Here is a 19302-nt window from a genome sequence, read left to right on the forward strand (position 1 = left end):
GAAGAGAGACATATTTTGCAATTGAGTAAAAGTGATGTCCCATTTCTGCCATAACATATAGAGCTTTAATGAGAAACAAAACTCATGCAAACGGTTTCGTTTGCTTGGCAATGGATACACTGTAACATTTCTTGGCTATCCTTTTCTTTGAGTGCTTCAGACTTCTAGCTTCATGACAGAAAACCTACCTGCCAACCACTTGAGAATTGAGGATTCAATAAGCCATTTATTGTGAGAAAATTAGTCTACCACTCCACAGCAGGCATTTTATTCTCAAACATACTACACCCTAGAACATGCCTTCTGAAACCAACACATTGTGATGGCATCATCAGTTGTCTTGTCAGAGGGTAACCCTTGGACAAAAAGTGTAATCAGATGCTGAGTTTATTTTCCTAAGGCTTGTTCAGTTTTGCTCAATGCTGCTCAATTTCTTTATATCTTTATTTTTTGTATGATCTGTTGCATTCTGCTTCATTATATATTACATTCATGACAACATTCCTTTCGGCAAAAATTTCCCTCAGTTTAATGACTTGGGTCCACTATAATAAGACTTTTCTATAACATTATGTGCATCTCACTAGGTCTGGTTCTCTTCTCTAATGAAAACTGAAAGTTTATAAAACATACTTTGCACTGGGGAAAAAAAAAATGATTAAAGATGTGATATTGAATATGGCTACCACAGTATTTGCCATCAAGATGGGCAAATCTGTATGAAAACAGGCTAAACATTATACAAGGACTGCAATCAGGTATTCATCACTTAATAATCTAAGTACTTGCAACAGAACATATCTGAGGGAATATAATCTCTCTAACCAAAACACAGGAACATAAAAGAGTATGGTTTTACTTTTGTTTATACTATTTTTTCTTTACTGCGGTTGTGGAGGTGTTTCATACCATTCACCGTGAGTGCGGTATTCATTTTCATTGAGTAAATAAAAACTGGTCCTTCCAAGGATTATAATCACTGATTCCATAACAGATTCAATGAGCAAATTATGCCCCTGCCAGACTGCCTTTTGTGAAGAGGCAGTCAGCTGTATGCATTTGTTGGAGAGTCATAGCATGGCACTACCTCTGAGGTCTTTTAATATGAATGGTGCACTGTGCAATATCCAATAGCCCTGCTCATCACACAGATACATGTATACCCCCGTATATAAATGCATTAATACATTACATACATACCTTTCCTAACATTAGGTTGATTACAAAAATGTGCTCTGTAAATTGTATTCAAGGATTCTCTACTGAATTAAATCGGTATGCTGTCCTTGTGTCCGAGATCGAAAGTAAAGATTGTCATACAGCGTTTGTAGCATGATTACAAATCACACACACACACACACATTTACATTCCCCAATGTATACACAAATCCTACAAAGCAACAACCTCTTGTGACAGAATTTGAGAATAAATGAGATTATATGCCTTTGCCTGTTTGTTTGTTTGCTAATTTAGAGCAAAGAATTACATGTACCTCTAAATTCCTAAGATGTTGGAAGATCAACAAATAATGATTTTTTTTTCTTGTTGTTGTTAATGATTTAATGTTGACTGTATCTTTTTGTAGATAAACACAGAATGTTGCTGACATAAAAATAACGCCCACCCAACATTGCATTATTTTTTTTTGCAGTATGTCATGTGGCATTTAGGCATGACCACATGTGAATATCTCATTTGTCATTATACATTCCAAACATATATTGTATTACCACTGATGCACTCACTGCCTTTCCACATTTCTACCTACGACTGTGGGTAGAAGGTAAAATATACAAGGTCCTTGTGCACTTCTATATGATCTTTGATCACAACAAATAGTATGCATGGTATGTGTGTACAGTATTACGTGTGTTGAGTACATGTACAATACATGTGTATATGTGGTATGTGTGTATTATATACATGTGTGTGTGTGTGTGTGTGTGTGTGTTTTGGTAAAAAGTGTGTGTTTTGGTAAAAAATGATTTGGTAAAAAGACCCAAATATATCGTACTGTATGTTTGAAAAATGATTTAGCAGCACAAGAAAGAATACAACAGTTGCTTTTTTTTTTGTTGGTGGACATATTAATTTTATTGTTAATATGGATTTGATATTGAATGAAACTCAAATAAAGAATATTATTTTTTTTTAAAGTGTGTGTGTGTGTGTGTGTTTCTGCTGATCTTTCCCATGAGATTATGACATCCTCATTAGATTTTGCACAGGATTCATTAGGATTCTGCAGGCAGATGGCTTTAATTAAATTAAGTAGGCACTGCTTTTAATTTACTGAAAAGCAGCTCATTAGATTTTATCACCATCTCCTTGTCTGCTGCCACTTCTGATCTGAGTTTTCTCCATAATGTTTGGCTGATTTTTGTTTTTGTTTTGATTATCACCTTGAACACAACCTTGACTTGCAAAGCAGCCCTTTTCACTTCTAACTTTCCAAATGCTCCATCTATTCATATTTCCCAATTAACAAACATACTAGTAACCCTTTTACGGTAGACCTGTGGTATCAGGGATAAGGCTCCAGACTCTTTAAAACCAGCAGATCATAGGTTCAAATTCTGCATGAGTGAACATCTTTTGAGAAGGTTGTTACAAACCCCACTATAATTGCCCTCCCAACCCAAGAGTAGAAATGGGAAACCTGGCCATGCTAACACTGCAATATCCACAGGTCCCCTCTTGAAGAGTATTGCTTGCTCTCTTGAAGAGTATTGCTTGCCTTTAACCCATTGAGGACACACTGATTTTGTTATAGCACTCATTTCCCATAGACGTTTGCCAGAGTAAACTCGGGACTAGTCTTCAACAGGTTATGAGACTATTGTAGATAAAGTGGATCAAATAATATCACATTATATGAATATACTGTGTACAGTGTACTCAGGGGCCCTGTTTGCTGTAATGGTTATGAACTCTGAACATTAAAGGACAATGATGACTGTAATGATTCAAAGAAAGACTTGAATTTTAATTCACTTTTTTTTCTCTTTTTTAAGTGGATCAAGGATGATTTTAAAGTATCAGATGAAGTCGTAAAGTGCAATGTGATGGTGGCCCCGACCAGATCTAGTGGTAGAGTTTGCAAAAGTTCAGTCAGCAGATATCAGATGCACAGGGGGGGGGGGGGGGGGGGAATGTCTGCAGTGGTGGTATGATAAAACACACATAAATGCTCTTTAAAAAAAATATGCTGCCATTGAAAAAAAGAAAAAAAAAAAAAGAAAAAGAGAGATAGAACTGATGACCACTGACAAAAGCGCATGAAATCACCACATAGTGTATGAAAAGAAATATATAATATTCTATTCATCCCATCTTGAATACTGTCTCCTCTTCTCTCTCTCCTCTTTCTTCATCTTCTTCTTTTTCTCCTTCTCTTCTTCTTTCTCTCATCTTCCTCTCCTTTCTATCCTTCTTCTACTTCCTATAACAGATCCCATTTCTTCTCTCCCTCTTTCCCTTCTTTTTCTTTTTCTTCTCCTTTTTCTCTTCATGCTTTTCTTCCTCCTCATTTATTGTTGTTGTTGTTGGTTGCATACATGCCACCTCCCATAATTACTGCACTATGGAGAAAGTGTGAAAGGAACTAATGCAGACTGTTACTTATCCAGTTAAAGGACAAGTTCACCTTCATAGACATGTAGATTGAGTGAATACAGCAATATTAGTAGAACACATCTGTGAGAGTTTGAGGAAAATCGGACAATCCGTTGAAAAGTTATGAATTTTTGAAGTTTCTGCTCAGTCACGGCTGGGTGAGAATTGTGATGTCACATGTGTACAACGATATAAAGAAAGAACAAAGAAAATTCTGTAGGTTCCATTTTTCTCGCATAGCAAAAGAACACTCAACTTCTCTCTTTCAGAAGGCAGGGGGAATAATATTACGCTTAACATATGTCAGTAACAAGTTGAAGAAATGTGCACTTTATTCAAAAAGTAAAGTTTTGTGAAATTCTCTTTTTATTTTCCTTATATTGTTGTACGCATGTGATATCATACACTGTAGTAGTCTTCTCATCCAGCAGTGACTTCGCGGATACTTTAAAAATTCAGAACTTTTGAACGGATTGTCCGATTTTCCCCAAACTTTCACTGATGTGTTCTACAATGTACTAATATTGTTGCCTTCACTCAATCCACATGTATATGAAGGTGGACTTGTCCTTTAAAGCATCAACCTCCAAATCTCTGAAATAAGAAACTGAAAGTGCATCAGTGCATGGGTTTCCTGTACAGCTTCACGTATCGCACTATTACTTTTTATAAGCCTATCAATTTCAAATGACATTAATATCTGTGGAAGTTTTGAGCTAACATGTAATGACACAGTGTACTGGCAGTTAATAAAGTCATTTTTCTTACACAAATAGAAAGTGCTTGTTAACAGGGCCTCATTTCATATAATTGTAGACAGGAACACTTCAGAATAAAACCTCCTACATAGCTTCACATGCCTTCATACTGGAAGGATGCCAAAAGACGAGATTAATCGACGAAATGTTGCATGACATGAGTTTAAATCAAGTTTTCTGATTCATAAAAATGTGGAGACGTATGCATGGAAAAGAACCGAATTCAGCATTTTCTGTTTAATATCACACAAATTAATGTTCACAATCAAATGGCCACATCTGACAGCAAAGCACGCACACTGCTTGGATGTAGAGCATGGCTTCGACCTAGGAGTCATGACTGCAAATTCTCAATGAGCTCTGGCAACATGTTGCATCGGATGCAAGAAAAAAAATATGCATGAAAATGACATTTGATCCAGCCTCTGATATGATAGACTTACTCTTTTCTGCAGGTATGAGAGATACACGAAGGAGTCCAGTACACATGAAGTTGGTTTATAAAGAAGAAAGGCAAGGTGGGGTTAGTCATGGTACCTATAAAGTGTTTAATATGATATGTGTGTATCATAGATCAATGCATAAGAGGAATCATATTTCACTTACAGTGTAGTAATACTGTTGTAATACTGTTGTAAAGGGAACAAACTACATTGTGGTTCTCAAAAGACAACTAAAAACCCCTCTACTCTATGAAATAAATATTACAGAAACTTGCTTGAATAGGCAGCTGGGGTATTAAACTGAGTTTGCATGACAGTGTTACTTTATTTTTCTGGGTTTTCATTTGTTTGTGTCTTCTGTTCTCTGCCACGCTAGTCACAGAAACTCTATCCATCCATGTGCATTGGTCCTGATGGAAACTACACAATGTTGGCAATGAGGGCCCTTCTTTACTTTTCTATGTAGGCTTTGGTTAAGCTCAGTGTTTGGTTTTATTTTTCTTCAGCTTCAAAATGATAAATCCTATACATTTGTTTATAAAAACTAATTTCAAATGCACTGACCACAACAGGTTTTATAAAGAATATAATTCACCATAGTAAGCAGCAGACAAAAGTTAATTGAGTATGGAAATAATAATAATGCAATATGTAGCTAATACAACTCAGAAATTTCATGTTTTACTACTTAGTATACGTTTCCTCAGACTGTGAACACTATTGATTTATTTGTTTCATATCATATTCTTTTATGCAAGTAAAGGAAAGATGTGATTGGGGAATTCTTTGTTTTATCTTGCTATCTTTTCCTGTGGCCTTATGAAGTTGAATTGAACAGCAAATATCACATTTCATCTGTTATAGAAGGGTGCAATCATTAAAAACTGCTCTAAGTTGTTGGGGTTTTTTTTTTCCAAGTGTGAAATGTTTGTTTTCACTGATAAAACAACAATGATTTGCTTATATATTGGCATGGATATGATGAGGGAATCAGTTTTGACTGCTAACTGCAGATGTATTACCCTTTAATCGACAGCCTCAATAGTGAAGGAGAAATAACAAAACTGACAGATGGCATTTGCTATCAATATGCCTATTGCTGAAATCAGTGGGTGGCATTTATGATCTATGATTTATGATCTGTTATTCATTGTTACCTAATTTTGTAAGCCTATTAATTTCAAATGGCATTAATACCTCTGGCAATTTTGTGCTGAAGGTAATGACACAGGGTACCGTAGAATACAGTCACTCTTCACATACAACGTGGCACTGCACAGTGCCTCATTTCATATATTTTTGGACAGGAACATGTCAGAGTAAAAATAGTGGAAGGCAAATGTCAGGTGAAGTCTCAAAAGGACAAAACAGCAACAACAATAACACCACCAACAACAACACATACATACATACATACACACACACACACACACACACAAACATACTTAAATGAGCTATTCCCAGTCTGCTGAGACGGATATTGATACAATCGGAGGGGGAAGATTGATGACGGGTGGCCAGCCGACCCCAGGCGCCCCTTCGAAAATCAAAATGGGTTATTTCCAGCAGAGAGTTTACTGGACAGGAAATCTCCCTGTAAGGGAGCGAACCTGGCAACCTAGCAACAGGTGTGACAGGACAGCTTACCCGACTGAAGCGCAGGACGTTTCCAGAGCAGAACCCTTAGAAATCATTGTAAAATTATTTCGGCTCCAAAATATCATTAAAATCAGCACTCAGAGTTACTGCATAACAGATTAACTGCTATACTCATCTCTGTCTATAGAACTATGTGTTGCTGTAAAACCAGAAATTTTCATGTGCATGAAGCTTGTCCAAATATTGCAAAGAGCCACAATTTGCAAAAGCAAAATGCACGCAAAAGTTCTGGTCTACACAATCCAAAACATGTAGTATAATAGTAATGTTTTTCATGGTCAACAATTCGCAAAACGCATGCTGCACAAAACGCTGTCGGTTCAAATGCATAGAAGTTTCATGCTACGAATGTTTCTGGTTAAACAGCAGTTGTTTACAGCACTCTATGCAAACTCAGACACAGAATAAGTTTCTGGTGCATTACAATTTTCCAAACTCAAAAAATCGATGTTTGACAATCTCATCAACCTTTAACTGTGCTGCCACGCACAAGATGCTTCAACATTTTGAAATGCAGTGCATGTATTCCAAATACAATGAGCCAAATTGTAAACAAGAGCATTATAATTCTTTTTTTCTCTGTCCTGAATATTTGCAGACATGTTATCCACATATTTGCCAACATGGGTAAAGTGAGAACTCTTTTCGTTGAAAACAAATGATGGCAGATGGGCACACATCGATCCATGATCCCACAGGTGTTATTCTGATGCAAGTTGCCACCTTCCATGGGAAGTTGTTGTTGTTGTTATTGAAATGATAGTTTGAAAAGTGGGGATATTGCTATCTTTTTATTTATCTATCTCTCTTTCAGGCTCAGTACAATATGCAAAACTAATAAACTTCACAATTTTGGTTCATCTTTGCTACTTGGGGTAGGGCAGGGGGATGAAAGGATGAAAGTAGTTGTACTGTGCTGCCTTTATCATATATTTTCACTGATGTTGTCAATATTGATGCTCTGTTATCATTATTATTACGTGTGACTCGTCAGTACCTTAAAATCTTTGCTTTAGGTCTGTAAACAGGAGCTAACACATGGCACTTTTCTCATCAGAGTAAAACAAGTTTATTTATGTCTACCAAAATATATCATGTACATTTCTTACTGTGGTCTATCATCTAGGGTTTCATTAATCCCTTTTCAATACTTCAATTTTTTTCTGACTTAAGCTTGGAAAGGTTTTGGGTTTTTTTTTTTTCATTATTTAAGGGGGAGACAAATATTAGTCACTGCTATGTCAGATAAATTGATTGCAAACTTTAAGAATGAGTGGTTGCTACAGAAACTCGCAAAGAGGAAGCATGTAAAAAACTTGCATATTGAATTAATTTGTGACTGTTTTGTGATTTGGGATTTTCGTAGACTGTTTTTGGCAAATTGTTTATGATTTTGATATATTCTTTTGATTTGCCGAGCCTCTGAACTTTCTCTGATCATTGTTGTAATTAACTCTCTGAATACCAACTGGGGGCAGAGGAGAATGTAAGGTGAACAATCTGCGGTCCATCTGGAACTACTTGTACATCTGTCTGTTTTTGTGGTCAGGACAGCTCTAGGTATCTTTTCTCCATGATCCAATGACACTTATAAACTTAATTCCATATTCACAGCAGTCAATGTCTTACCATCCATTATCAGTCCAAAATCTTCATCACTCTTTGATTTGCCAAATATTATTTTAGAAATTTCCCTCTTCTCAGCCCATTAAATTTCATGCTTATCAAGTCATTAAAAGTCATACCTTCATGCATGTACATGGTAAGTTGGCCTTGAAAGTTATGCTGGGAGACAAAATAAGAGACAAAATAAAAAAGTAATGCCTCTGGCACAATTTTCGGCACAGGTCTAAAAATGCTCTGCGAAGTTTGTACCTGTTGCGGCCGATTTTCTCATGGTCGTACACCTCCAGCTCCACCGAGTCGGACGAAGTCAACGGCTTGTCGCTGAGGTTGAATTCAATCGTCTACAAAAAGGAAATTAGCAGAAGGTGCCAGAATTAGAGCATGCATTGACAGTCAGAAACCATGTGAAGGGAATCTGTCTAAATGTCACTTTATTCAAATTCTGTGGGGCACAAAAGGTCTACGTAATTGACTATCACACAATCCCACCTTTCCCGTCTTAGACCTTTTTTCCTTCAATTTTCATGCAAATTCATTACTGTTTGCATGAGGAATGGTCCTTCCCCATTTGTTGCCACACATATCGTACACACATCTCGCAGCTTTAAGCTCAACAGATGAATTTGAGTGATCGAGCTTGCAGAGTACAGTGTACAAAGCCCGCCCTCGTGAATGTATAATTTACATCTACACACTACACACAATAAATCTCTCAGCTCATATTGGACCTAGAATGTGTGCTGACTGATGCGGGAGTGGTGGCTAAACAAACAATGACAGAAAAAGAAAACAAAAAGTATGACCAGACAGGGGTGGGCTTGCCAATAAAGTCTATAGGCATTGTAAATTTATGAGCGCAAGAGAATGTGTAAATAATCTTCCGATCTGGCAATACAAAGAAGAGTGCATATTAACTACAATACATGAACATGCCTGTGGTTGTTGTTCCTGATATAAATGTTGGATATATGAGATTTTGCAACGAAAATTATGACACAGGACTTGATTTTGTTTCCCCCTTGATTTTTTCTTCTTTCTATTATTTTCACCACAAAAAAAACAAGGAAAAGTAGAAATTACGCGGTGCGTAACATATGTCCCCGCCGGAAGTAGCATTTTGTAACAAAATGTGCAATATAGGTAAAAAATGAAGGTCAAAGGTCAAAGAAGTCAAAGGTCAAAATTCTGTGTAGAAGTTTTGAAGCCCTCACCTAGTGCCATCACATAAAGCAAATGGAATCGAAATTGGGTTAGAAATGGCGAAGGAGTAGCATTTTGTAGCCAATGTACAATATAGGTCAAAAATTAAGGTCAAAGGTCAAAGAAGACAAAGGTCAAAATTCTGTGTAGAAGTTTTGAAGCCCTCACCTAGTGCTATCACATAAAGCAAACGGAATCGAAATCGGGTTAGAAATGGCGAAGGAGTAGCATTCTGTAGCAAAATGCACAATATAGGTCAAAAATCAAGGTCAAAGGTCAAAGAAGTCAAAGGTCAAAATTCTGTGTAGAAGTTTTGAAGCCCTCAACTAGTGCCATCATATAAAGCAAACGGAATTGAAATCGGGTTAAAAATGGCGAAGGAGTAGCATTTCGTAGCAAAATGTACAATATAGGTCAAAAATCAAGGTCAAAGGTCAAAGAAGTCAAAGGTCAAAATTCTGTGTAGAAGTTTTGAAGCCCTCACCTAGTGCCATCACATAAAGCAAACGGAATCGAAATCGGGTTAGAAATGGCGAAGGAGTAGCATTTTGTAGCAAAATGTACAATATAGGTCAAAAAATCAAGGTCAAAGGTCAAAGAAGTCAAAGGTCAAAATTCTGTGTAGAAGTTTTGAAGCCCTCACCTAGTGCCATCACATAAAGCAAACGGAATCGAAATCGGGTTAGAAATGGCGAAGGAGTAGCATTTTGTAGCAAAATGTACAATATAGGTCAAAGGTCAAGGTCAAAGGTCACGACTGAAATTCTGTGTAGAAGTTTCAAAGCTCCCATGTAGTGCTATCATATAAAGCAAACAGAATCAAAATTGGCTCATAAATGACAGAGAAGTAGCAAATTGAAGATTTTGATCACACACGGACGCACACACGGACACACGGACGGACGGACGGACGGACGGACACACGGACGGACGGACGGACGGACGGACACACGGACACACACACGTACGGAGCCCGTTTCATAGTCCCCTGCTCGAACTCGTTCGGCGGGGACAAAAAAATCATTGTGATTTAAATTGTGGCTGTCTGGTGATGTGTGATCCTTGCCAATTGCAGCTTATCATATGATCACATCAACTCTTGCGTATAAATTTGCCTTAAATGCACACCATGACATTCCAATTTCATGACCTTCCTATTACAATTTTCTCTCATATTACCCTGCAATATCTAATCCGGATACAGGCGTTAAATCTCACTAGAAATAAACCACGATGTACATATGTACATTACCAATTAGTGTGTTTTGTGCTCTAATAAATACACAAAATTTCCATCAAACTTCAATATATTTATGCACATATACCAGCAATTTTGTGCTGACTTCCCCAAATTACACTTCAATTCACTTAGCATTTGTGGTACAAAAGTGCTGTCTCAGTTTTCTTCCACTTCAGCGCACGTGGTAGCTTTACTTCTGTAGAATCGTCATCCTACTATTGTTTGCTTGACATCACCATTTTGTTCCTCACAAAATGTACTGAGATCCATGTACATCTAATGCATGCACATCATTACACAATTGTGGATGGCAGTCTTCAGCTTTTGAATGTTGAATTAGTTTCAGAGGAGTTTTTCTGCCTGACGTAGAAATCAAATGCACTTGAAATTGATATGAGAACTTCCCCTTTCTAGTCAGAAATCCTTCGATGGTAATGTATGAGCTATCTCCTAGAGTAGCCACTATGTGGCATTGGCATTTACAGACATGGATATTTGTATGAAAAGGTCCATCAGGGGGGTGTTTCATCAACGCTTGTCAGCGCCGACAACTGTCGGCGCTGACCAATTTCAGCAAAATCCTTGGTTTTGATTGGCTGAGATGCTCTGGTCACTGACTGTTACTATGGTGATTCAAGTTGTCAGCGCCGACAAACGTTGATGAAACACCCCCCAGTAAACCTTATCACTTGCATATATGTAGGCCTATAGGAAAAGTCCATATTAAAGTATTAAACCTTTAAAACTAAACTGGTATCAAAGGAAAATAAATTTCCTTCCATTTACATAATTTTACATTGCGGTATATACCTTATAACAAATTTTGATGTCTAATAATCTAAACATGGATACAGACTAAGAAATAAACTTGCATCAGCTCTTAGAATCTGAATTCTATTCATTCTAAACCACATCTTTTTCTTGCTTTAATCAGCTAAAACTTGCCTAGTTCTGTACATACTTCACTCAGTTTAATTTGTTTAAAGAGGTATTGGCAATTTTGAACACAAGGTCTACTGAAAGTCAAAAGAAACATTAATAAAAAATTACATTTTTCACGTTTAAAGACTAACAATATACAAAGCAAACCACTTCTAAAGCCACCCACTTCCACATTCCAGAGGCTGCTCTTTTTTAAAGCCTCTACTTACAATGTACATACAAGCCATTGATAAAGGAGCTGCCCACTGAGCAAAGTCAATTTCCATTAATGTATGACCTTTGAACCTCAGCATTCCACAGGAGTTCTAAGGCATTTTTTCCTCAGTCACACAAGTCCACTGGTTTCTTGATGATTATTTTCTTCAATAGACACAGTAAAAAACGGGGGGGGGGGGGACATCTATCCATGCTGCTTGCTTAACAGGGTATAGTTTCAGTTCATCTGACAGCCAAGGCGTAGAGCTAGATGCAAGTACCACTGCACTTTTAATAGTGGATTACACATCTGGTTTCTTTTGAACCTTTGTGATGTTAACACACCGTCCTGAGAGTTTTGATGGCCTATTGTGAAAAGGTTTCACTGCTGAATAGTGTACTCCACCCTATAATCCTTCTTCTTCTTCAAAAATAATAAACAAAGCATACATGGATACAGCATGAGAAGGTATAGTTGGTGTGGGTTTGAACAATTTTGGTGCTGTAGCTTTTTATCTTATTTTTTTTTTTGTCCACACTATTAAAATCATTGTCAATGTTTAGTCAAGTTGACATCATGTTCATCATAACTGACAACCTTGAATTCTGCTCAACCATAACTTCCTGCCAGTACGTTCAAAAGAGAAAGAAATTTACAGCAAAATCTGAAGGATACAGCTTTTTCCTCTTCCTCATTCCTATAAAAATGTTGGGTTTTTTTATTCGATACAACATGTTTTATACAAGTTGACTGAATTATGTTTCAACTACTAGTATACTGGCACTGAAACACCAGTAAAATTAAACCATTTCCTCAGTGTTCTGTATATATTGAACTCCACATTGTGTATTATAATGTTTACAGTCAAGTTCACTCTGTACCCAACCTGTTGTCATGGTGATTGCAAGTTTCGATATCTGATCTCCTTCGCTATATTATTACAACCCTCAAAACCTCCATCACCATAGCAACTGCTGCTTCTCTTGGTGAATTTCCATTAAATATTTCCTCATCCTACCACAAGCCGACATGTAATTTATGATATTCTCTCTAACTGTTTGACGCAGCAGTACCTTTTTTTCTCTTTTTTTTTTTCATTGCACAACCATAAAAATAGCCACAGAGCCAGTCAGTTATCTATCGGATGGTTGCCAGTAGAGGTAATGAAATCACCTAGGATGATCTGTATCAGCTCGCATCCTGTGGGTGTACATGGCAACAGGCTGGATTCCATCATCCTATGCCATGCATCAATAGCTATTTCACACAGCTCAGTCCACCATAGACTAAATAATAATATGCCACTCTCATATTGTTACCATAATAACAATAAACCTCCCACAGACACGAGGCCACGTACAAGCTTCCATACAGTGCTAAGGGAAAATATGCTGTTGTGTGGGTCGCTATCCATTATTTATTTGATAGCTGTGCATGACTGCCCTCTTCAATGTTGATACTAACCACGAGTTTGTAACAGATCCTGTGGCAATTTGTTTTATTGTGATCAAAATTTAAATGTCCAACAATGAATAGGTCAAAATTCCACAACAATTTATGAGAACATTTTCTGCAGCTCGATTTAATCTGTTCTATGAGGACTCTATATATGAAACTAAAAACACAAGTCACAATTTAGTTTTTCTGCAAATATTTCATTTGGTCCACCAATCACATTCTTTTAAAAGTTTTGTCAATTTCACAAATGACTGGCATTATTTTTTCAAATTTCTTTAAATCTGTTTCATTATGGAATTACCTGGGAGCATAATATTGAAATGTTATGCCCGGGCATTATTATTACTATTATTTTTTTTATTTTTATTATTTTTTTTTTTTTGCCATTGTAGCATTCAGATAGCGTGTATACATGCCGCGCTTCATTTTTTTTCCTTTTCCAATTATTAGACTGTTCAGGTATTATGGTTTATACACTAATACCTGTATAAACAGGTACAGCAACTGTGCCTACATCCCATTTCTTTTTAAAGGTTCAAACAAGATTTGCACAAGATCATGTCATTTCCATATTCATCTCTAGCACACATTTCTAGTATTGTGCTCCATATCAAAAAATCAACAGCTAAATCATCATCCCTTTTAATATTTACCTCATTCCATGATGGGTCGGTGGTGTCATCAATGACCTTTGTCTTCTTTTTTGTACCTGCACAGAAGATGAAAGAAAAATATGACAATAACTTACAACAAATTTTTGAACAAACAGCATTCACGTTCTTCTAAAGCAGTCATGAGTTTGCTAATCCTTACAACATTATACTTTGAGCTGTGTCTTCCCACTGGTTTCATGTGATCAATAATAATGTATAAACACCAGCTGATCATCTCAGGTTACAAGAGATGGTAAGACTTCCTTATGTCTCCCCCAACTAATTTTGCCATGCTAATCTACACTACTCTAGCTTACGCATGGATGATGCATGCATGCCCACACATTTGGCAAGGGATGGGTAGATTAGTTGGGGGGGGGGGACATAGGGAAGTCTGGCCCTAGCGACTTTTACACCCACCTCAAATTAACCCTTTGAGGACTATTCCCAAGTATACTCAGGCAGGTGTCTACGGGAAATGCGAGTAATATAGCAAAATCAGCCTGTCCTACACGGGTTAAATGATTAAAAAACACACACACACATTAACACACAAAAAATAAATAAAAAATAAAAAAAAATAAACAACTCTGCTTTCAAGACAAATTCCAGACCCAGACCCTCTGCCCATACTATTTCGTTTTTCAGGATATTAACCCCCTCAACGTCGAAAGCTAGTATAGTTTAAGGTGGTTTTGTCCTGCAAAAGATTTTTCCTTCGGCAAAGGCCTTTGCCCGAACGGCGACTTCGTCGCCACGGAATCCAGTTGGCAAAGGGTTTGAAAACCAGACTATACCAAATTGCGTTTGTTTACAAGCAGAGCGCCACTACGACAAAATATTGAAAGGTTTGAATTAAAAGCGCGGCCGAGCCCAGCAGTGTAAACGGACAAAATTGCGAGGCTCGGCCACAGCCAAGCCGCGGCCAAGCCCGGCCCCGCACTGTAAACGGGGTCATAGTCACAGATACAACAACAGCGGCAGAGAACAACCAATTAGATGCCAGTTTCTCAGCTGCTATCAAACTAACAATTGCTGCAATTTACAACAACTGCAAATATCTATATTTCATGGGCTACCTGGGTACTGATATTGATGGTTAGGGGCATGGGGGTACAACAGGAACTCTTTTCAATAAATATGTAGGTAAGCGCTATTTGGGCACCCGTCCCGCTTCATCATGAATATTCATCAGGCAGTAAGATACTGTACTAGTAAATGGCAGACGCTGGATACGTGCCATAGAATGTAAAAACATTTTGCCGGTAAATATCAAAATCTCGAAAATTGCATCAACGGGGAATGTTAACACGTCTCGCCGGGAGATGGAAAAATGTTCAGTTTTGCCGGGAAATGTAAAAACGCTGCCGGGAAATGTAAAAATCATGTATTTCCACCGTATTACGGATACATGTAGATGATGAATATTCATGATGAAGCGGGACGGGTGCCCAAATAGTGCTTACCAAATATGTATCATCTAAAACGAGCACATACGGATCGTGCATGGACAGTCACTAATTTTCTATTTTTTTTTATGGTATTTTGTACTACAGCTTGTTTATCCCTCATCTTTACAGCTACACATGATTAGTCATTGCTCTGTGTAGAAGTTCTCAAAAAAGTTAAAATCTATTTCTTTTCTTTTTTTCAGTCGTATCCTTTGTACACTCATACCAAGAGAAATATTTGTGTTCATGCATTTTAATATGAGCACTTGTATCAAGAACTTTGCAAAACTTTGAGAGAGCATTTCATTCAAATCTTGACTTGAATTGCTGGAATAAGCCACCTTTTGAATAGTATTTTACTGCAATACTACGGTACAGTAAAATGTAAATCTACAAAATGTGTACTAGACACAAACCTAATTACAATATCACGTACATGTATCAGTTCAACGCTATAATTTACTGCCAATGCCAATAGGCAATGGTTATACATCAATAAAATACACCATACAAACTCTACGTTTATCCTACTGTAATTCAGGTAATACTGGAGTAGGCCTATACAGTCTTGTTCAATAGCCTACACTGATGCATTCAGCATAGCAACCCGTGTGACATATTAATGTACAGTACGTAGAGGAACAGCTCTGACTGAATACTGAATAGCATCCACTCTATCTAGCAGACTCCTGCTGGCTACAGTACAAATGTAGATTCGTCGTCTTTCCTGTTACAAAAACTTCCTAAACATGATTACACCTGACAACTCTAGTTGTTAATATCGAATAAGTATCCATGTAATTGCTATAAAGTGTACAAAATGATATGTATTGTTGTACTGTCTATTTTCTTAGGCCTGTGTAAAGACTTAAGTCGTTATTTACGACTGAATTCCGTTCGTTCTCCAGGTCCCTCTCTCTATGTTCCGCCTGTCTGTCATGCCTTACCTGCAAACTTCAGCTCGACGAAAGGGTCGATTTTGCCGAATCGTTCGACGTTCGGCAGCCCTTTGGCGCTCTCGACAATGATGACCAACGACATGGTCGCTGATCTAACACCTTCAAGAGGTGATGTGGGTGATAAACCTTCTCCTTTCTTTGACAATTCCGGTTAGACCCTCCCCAAAGACGGGCTGAGATAATTGCTCCCCCTCGATCTACCGTCTTCCGGATAGTGCACTATACCGTGAGCTACAGGAGCACAGGGCCGTGTGAAAGGCTGTGCATGTGGTGTGTTGGTCCTCGAGAGAGGCGGGCCGCTCCCTTCACTGTGTGTGCTCTTTTATATGCGGCATGCAAAAAGAGTACCGAACTCATGGGTCTTCGGTTCCAGAACACGCCCAGCTAGCCCATCAGTGCGTTGAGTTCCGTCAGTAGGGGGTGTGCATCGTCTGTGCTGTGAATGAATGAAGGAGGAAGAGAAGGTTGGGTCGATGTGTGGGCGGTGTAATCCGCGCGCAAAAGTACTCGTAGTCTTTTATCTCAGTCATCCATATAGAATGAACGTCACATGTGACAACTTTGTTTTGCTGCAAAATTATTTAAGAAAGGGATTTTAGGTTTGTTTTTTTCACAGTTCTTCTCCTCTTCCTTGTTTTCCTCTTCATTTTCCTCGCCTTTCACCCTAATCCTCATCCCGATTATTCTTGTCATTATCATCATCATCATCATCATCATCACCCCTTTATTGTTCTTCTCTGAAATTCCTGAATTCCGCTTTTTTTTCTCTCTCTTCTTCTCTTTCCCTATAATAATGATAAAGTTTGAGCTGGTTATGATAATGTTCGGATATTAGTATTGTCTGGGGCAAATAATTTTTCTTTTTATAAACAACAACTTTCCCTCCTACTTCTCTCCGTCTAAATTTCTTTCTTCTTTTCCCTCTCCTTTCTACATTTTCCTCCTTCTTTCCATTCTCCTATTACTTCTCCTCTCTTCTCATCCTCGTCCTCCTCTTTCTCCACACATTAATATTTCTTCTTCATTTCATTTTCGTTTATAACCATAGGCCTTCCATAGTAGACTGCACGAATTACAACGACAGGTCAGTGGTGTAAACGACAATATGTGTTTCACAAGGAAGTGAAGTCGATCTTAGATTTTTAAGATGGACATGGTATCAATGTGTGTGGATTCAAGGATATTCTTACTTCCAAATAAATATGAAAATTTCAGAAACTTTTCATGCAGGTATCTACGAAATGGGACGAAGACATTTTCTGTAAATTTTTAAAACTATTTGAAGTGGATTCTAAATATATCAGATAAAAAGTGAATATGATTTGAATTAAATCTAAACTTTTAATATCGACTTGAATGCTTCGTGAAGTAGAGTTTCACAGGGACAGACTTGCTTTTGATGTATTCAATACCACTGAACTCTGGTTGATACGGACGTCGGAAATACTATTCTACATTGTACTTACTATCCTCAGAGAGATTTTACACCACCTATATAGCGCGCCCTCTTCCATGGATGGTTGAACATCGGAGAGATCGAACGCCTCTTTTGTGTCAAGATGATGGAGAGTTATGACCTTTCCGAAATTTATGAAACAGATAGTGTAAATACGTTGATAGTGGTGCAAAATGTTAAACAAATTTCTTTTAAAATTATAATGATAAATAAATGAATAAATAAAAGAAGAAAAAAATAGGCCCACAGATATGTGGAGTTCTATACTCCGAACCAGTCAAACAGTGTCAAAGGGGTACGAGATTTTAATGATAAAACTTGCTTTGAACAAAATTAATGAATGCCCCTTCGTTTTTAAATTATTTGGCGTGCTCAGTCACTTTCGTATGTCATTATTTACTTACTGTACACATTCTACGATTATGTTTTATGTGTTACGTTCAATATGCTCATCGCAAAGACTAAATTGTGTTATGTTCTCAAAGAAACTTGATACATGATTATGATTATCATATTCAGTAGTATGATTATACTATCATTGTATCATTATCATCATCATCATTATCAATTCGCCATTCATGATATTAGTAGCATTAAATCCCTATAGATAACAAAGTACAGAGACCCTGTGCCTGTGGTTTACGCAGTGTATAAGTCTATATTTGTAGTTTTAATCTTTTCCCGTCAGCGGTGGCTTTTTTAATCATCTGTGTTATTATTTCACAATCACATAAAATCACAAAATTTGCAAATGATAAACCGTCATTACTGAAAAGGGAAAAACAAAGCCAAAACAAAACAAAAAAGAAAAAACCAAGAAGTCCCGTATTTCTTCACGTGACAAAAATGCACGACAAAACATTTAATAATTTGCTCACTTCCTTTCTTGGAAGTTCATGTTTATTGAAATCTAATTTTGTGTTTTGTTTCGGGTGGCCGGACGTGTGTTTGTATGTAATCATAATTGTTATCAGGAACGTGTTATCAAAAAAGATCGATATACTCCGTTACAACACAAAGGTAATTTGATTTGTTAAAACAAATTACCCAAATTATTTATCCTGTTTTAAGATCGTGCTGATAAACAATGACAAAAAAAAAAACCAAGATACTTTGATCATCACTTACTCCATACAACATTTTTAAACTCTTGCGAAGCCGGTAATTGAGATTGGCTGAAAGTATTTTGTCTTATGCATACACGGAGATATAATGCTATAATCAATTATTTCCAATATAAGATCTCGAGAATGCACTAAAACATTTAATACCATCACTCACGCAATGACTCCGTCAGTGATATTTCATCATGCATTTTCGTCTATTGTTAATGTACACATCAATTTTTGTGTGGAGATGGTTCAGTTCAATGACATTTGCTCCTGCGACAAATATTGCTCCCATGGAACATCTTACACACTCAGCCAAACATAAATTCTACCCACAAACATAATCCTAACCTTCATCCTAGTCCTCACATTGTATAAAACTATAGACCTAAAACCCTATCACCACCCTAACCCTAACCCTTATACAAGTCCTCAGAGAAAAATAAGACCGGATCTGTCGCAGGAGCAATGTATGTCCTGCGTCACGTGGTGTCTATGTACTGATTATGTATGTATGTATGTATGTATGTATGTAT

The 19302-nt window shown here is 37.3% G+C and overlaps 1 protein-coding gene across 1 annotated transcript in view; it reads right to left on the minus strand.

Moving 5' to 3' along the window:
• Window positions 1-16413, minus strand: part of LOC140241652 (myoferlin-like) — a 188884-nt gene extending 172471 nt beyond the window's left edge. Inside the window, exons 1-3 of the mRNA XM_072321395.1 lie at window positions 16190-16413; window positions 13792-13847; window positions 8352-8443 (exon numbers count right to left, since the gene is read on the minus strand). Coding sequence (XP_072177496.1) covers window positions 8352-8443; window positions 13792-13847; window positions 16190-16283 — 242 coding nt within the window. The 5' untranslated portion in view covers window positions 16284-16413. The remainder of the gene's footprint in view (window positions 1-8351; window positions 8444-13791; window positions 13848-16189) is intronic.
• Window positions 16414-19302: the final 2889 nt, after the last annotated feature.

The sequence above is a fragment of the Diadema setosum genome, chromosome 18 (assembly GCF_964275005.1).
Source record: "Diadema setosum chromosome 18, eeDiaSeto1, whole genome shotgun sequence".
NCBI lineage: Eukaryota > Metazoa > Echinodermata > Echinoidea > Diadematoida > Diadematidae > Diadema > Diadema setosum.